The 2,832-nt window shown below is 44.4% G+C and overlaps 1 protein-coding gene across 1 annotated transcript; it reads right to left on the reverse strand.

The window, feature by feature from the left end:
* Positions 1-345: 345 nt before the first annotated feature.
* LOC146959763 (uncharacterized) lies at positions 346-2,383 on the reverse strand. Its single transcript, XM_085772929.1, has 2 exons — positions 1,978-2,383; positions 346-1,523 (listed from the first exon to the last, which is right to left on the reverse strand). The coding sequence occupies exons 1-2, from the start codon at positions 2,381-2,383 to the stop codon at positions 346-348; spliced, it is 1,584 nt and encodes a 527-aa protein (XP_085629055.1).
* Between the last annotated feature and the right edge of the window lie 449 nt (positions 2,384-2,832).

The raw sequence follows: 2,832 nt of genomic DNA on the forward strand, positions 1-2,832 counted from the left end.
CATGCTGGAAACATTTATACTTTGAATGCACACATGTTCTTTTGCACTGTTTTTTTCTTTAGCACTTTTTTTGCACTATTAACTGTTTCCAAATTGCAATTGTTTAAATTGCAAATCCTTTTATGATTTTTCCATGAGATCACAACCCCACAAAAAACTAAAGAAATGAATAATAATAACAATGTATATATATGTATATGTATATATAGTTCTCAATAAATATTGCTAAGCCATATCAAGTTGTTTCAAGAATTTATTTCAAACAAATGAATAAGGCACTCAAACACAGGTTCCAAAGTCAAGGCCCGCGGGCCCTCAGTGTATTTGGGTTTGACACCCCTGCACTCAAACAACACTTTTGCACATGTTTGTTAGGGCACAGCAAACAGTGACAATCTTATCTAAAGGCATTAGGTTTTCACCCTCACATTTGAGAAGCATGTGCACAGGTACAGTTGAGTGTAAGAATCTGAATTTGTTGCGCACAACACCAATCACCCTCTCAACATGAATTCTCAGATGTGCTATGGCCCTCGTCTCCTCCACATCTTTCGCCTCCAGCTGTGCACGACCCCTTGTGAATGTAGGTATTTTCACCTCAGCACACATCATGCCCACACTTTCCCTGATATTAAAGCCCCTATCTGCCAGCACAATGTCACCTGGTAACAGTTTGTTCAGGAAACCACTTTGCTCAGTTATATGTTTGTCGCTTGTGCGCCCACCCCACCCTTTCGATATGAATGAAATGACACCCTGGGGCGTGATCACAATTAGGTATTTCATGGTGTATGCGTGTTTATATTGAGAGAAAGTCTGTGCCCTTGCCAGTACATTTGAGGGTTTCTCAATGAAGATCTCGAAGCAGTCCACAATGGCAGCCACATTTTTCCCAAAAGACTCGACGAACTGGTGTGGCATACTTGTCAATAAACATTCCCTGCTTGGCCAGTGCACCAATGGACATAGCTGCGTGTACATCACTGCAAGGGTATGGTGAAAGGCATCTGCAACAGTTGTTCTATGCACTCTAAACAGATGGCTGAGGTGCTGTGTTGGCAGGTCAAGTCTCAGGCGCATTAAAGTCAATAGGAGAAGCTGGAAGGGTGAGAGCTTCTTCATCCTACCTTGAGGCAGATATGGAGTGAGGGTGAGTAGAAGAGTCTGGAATAAAGAAAACTTTGGAAGCCCTGTGTAGTACTTCACTGTGCTATCATCACCTCTCAGAAAGCTCTCATTCATCTGATACTCATTCAGCTCCTGCTTCAGCGCTCTGTTTTCCTCTAATAGCCTGTTGATAACATCTCGTCGAGATGAACAGAATTCACATTCCAGGTCCGGGTCCTGGGCTGGTGGCGGCTGCTGCGGGTCCTGGCTGGTGGCTGGTGGCGGCTGCTGCGGGTCCTGGCTGGTGGCTGATGGCGGCTGCTGCGGGTCCTGGGCTGGCGGCGGCGGCGGCTGCTGTGGGTCCTGGCTGGTGGCTGGTGGCGGGTGGTTCTGTAACATCTCGTATGATGGTTTACCTACAACAGAACAGACAGAAAATCTATGTAATCAATGCTTTAAACTGGCAACAAGTAAGCATAATGTCATAAACAGAATCTCAACTACTTTTTAGTCATCTCATAAGATTGTTCACTTAAAACAGAATACCTTATGACAAAATCAATAATCAATACTTTAAACTGGCAGAACACATGCAAAATAAAGAAAAGGCCTGAGAGGGTAGGGTACTCTTGGTATGACAAAAGGGCACAGTTGGTACACAAGACAAATATTGGGAACCACTTTTCGTAGAGAACAAATAGACAGAGACAAACACACTACAGCAACCAGTTATTCCACCATCAAGGTAGCATAATGTCATAAGCAGAATCTCATCTACTTTTTAGTTATTATTATTGTTTGAGCATTTCTGAAGAATAAATAAAGAAAACTTTGGAAGCCCTGTGTAGTACTTCACTGTGCTATCATCACCTCTCAGAAAGCTCTCATTCATCCGATACTCATTCAGCTCCTGCTTCAGCGCTCTGTTTTCCTCTAATAGCCTGTTGATAACATCTCGTCGAGATGAACAGAATTCACATTCCAGGTCCGGGTCCTGGGCTGGTGGCGGCTGCTGCGGGTCCTGGCTGGTGGCTGGTGGCGGCTGCTGCGGGTCCTGGCTGGTGGCTGGTGGCGGCTGCTGCGGGTCCTGGCTGGTGGCTGGTGGCGGCTGCTGCGGGTCCTGGCTGGTGGCTGGTGGCGGCGGCGGCTGCGGGTCCTGGGCTGGCGGTGCTGTCCTGCGTTTTGCTTGCCGCTGATATCTCGCTCCATCCGTTTTTTTAATATCGTTGTGGCCTAACCGCAATGATGGTGTCCAGTCAGGGTGGTTCTGTAACATCTCGTATGATGGTTTACCTACAACAGAACAGACAGAAAATCTATGTAATCAATGCTTTAAACTGGCAACAAGTAAGCATAATGTCATAAACAGAATCTCAACTACTTTTTAGTCATCTCATAAGATTGTTCACTTAAAACAGAATACCAGAAAATCAATAATCAATACTTTAAACTGGCAGAACACATGCAAAATAAAGAAAAGGCCTGAGAGGGTAGGGTACTCTCGGTATGACAAAAGGGCACAGTTGGTACACAAGACAAATATTGGGAACCACTTTTTGTAGAGAACAAATAGACAGAGACAAACACACTACAGCAACCAGTTATTCCACCATCAAGGTAGCATAATGTCATAAGCAGAATCTCATCTACTTTTTAGTTATTATTATTGTTTGAGCATTTCTGAAGAAGCAACAGTTTGATAGCTGTGTAGCTACTTCTGATGCA

This window comes from Trachurus japonicus, unplaced genomic scaffold (genome assembly GCF_045865225.1).
Source record: "Trachurus japonicus isolate A0001 unplaced genomic scaffold, Traja_1.0 AP031098.1".
In the NCBI taxonomy this organism is placed as follows: domain Eukaryota; kingdom Metazoa; phylum Chordata; class Actinopteri; order Carangiformes; family Carangidae; genus Trachurus; species Trachurus japonicus.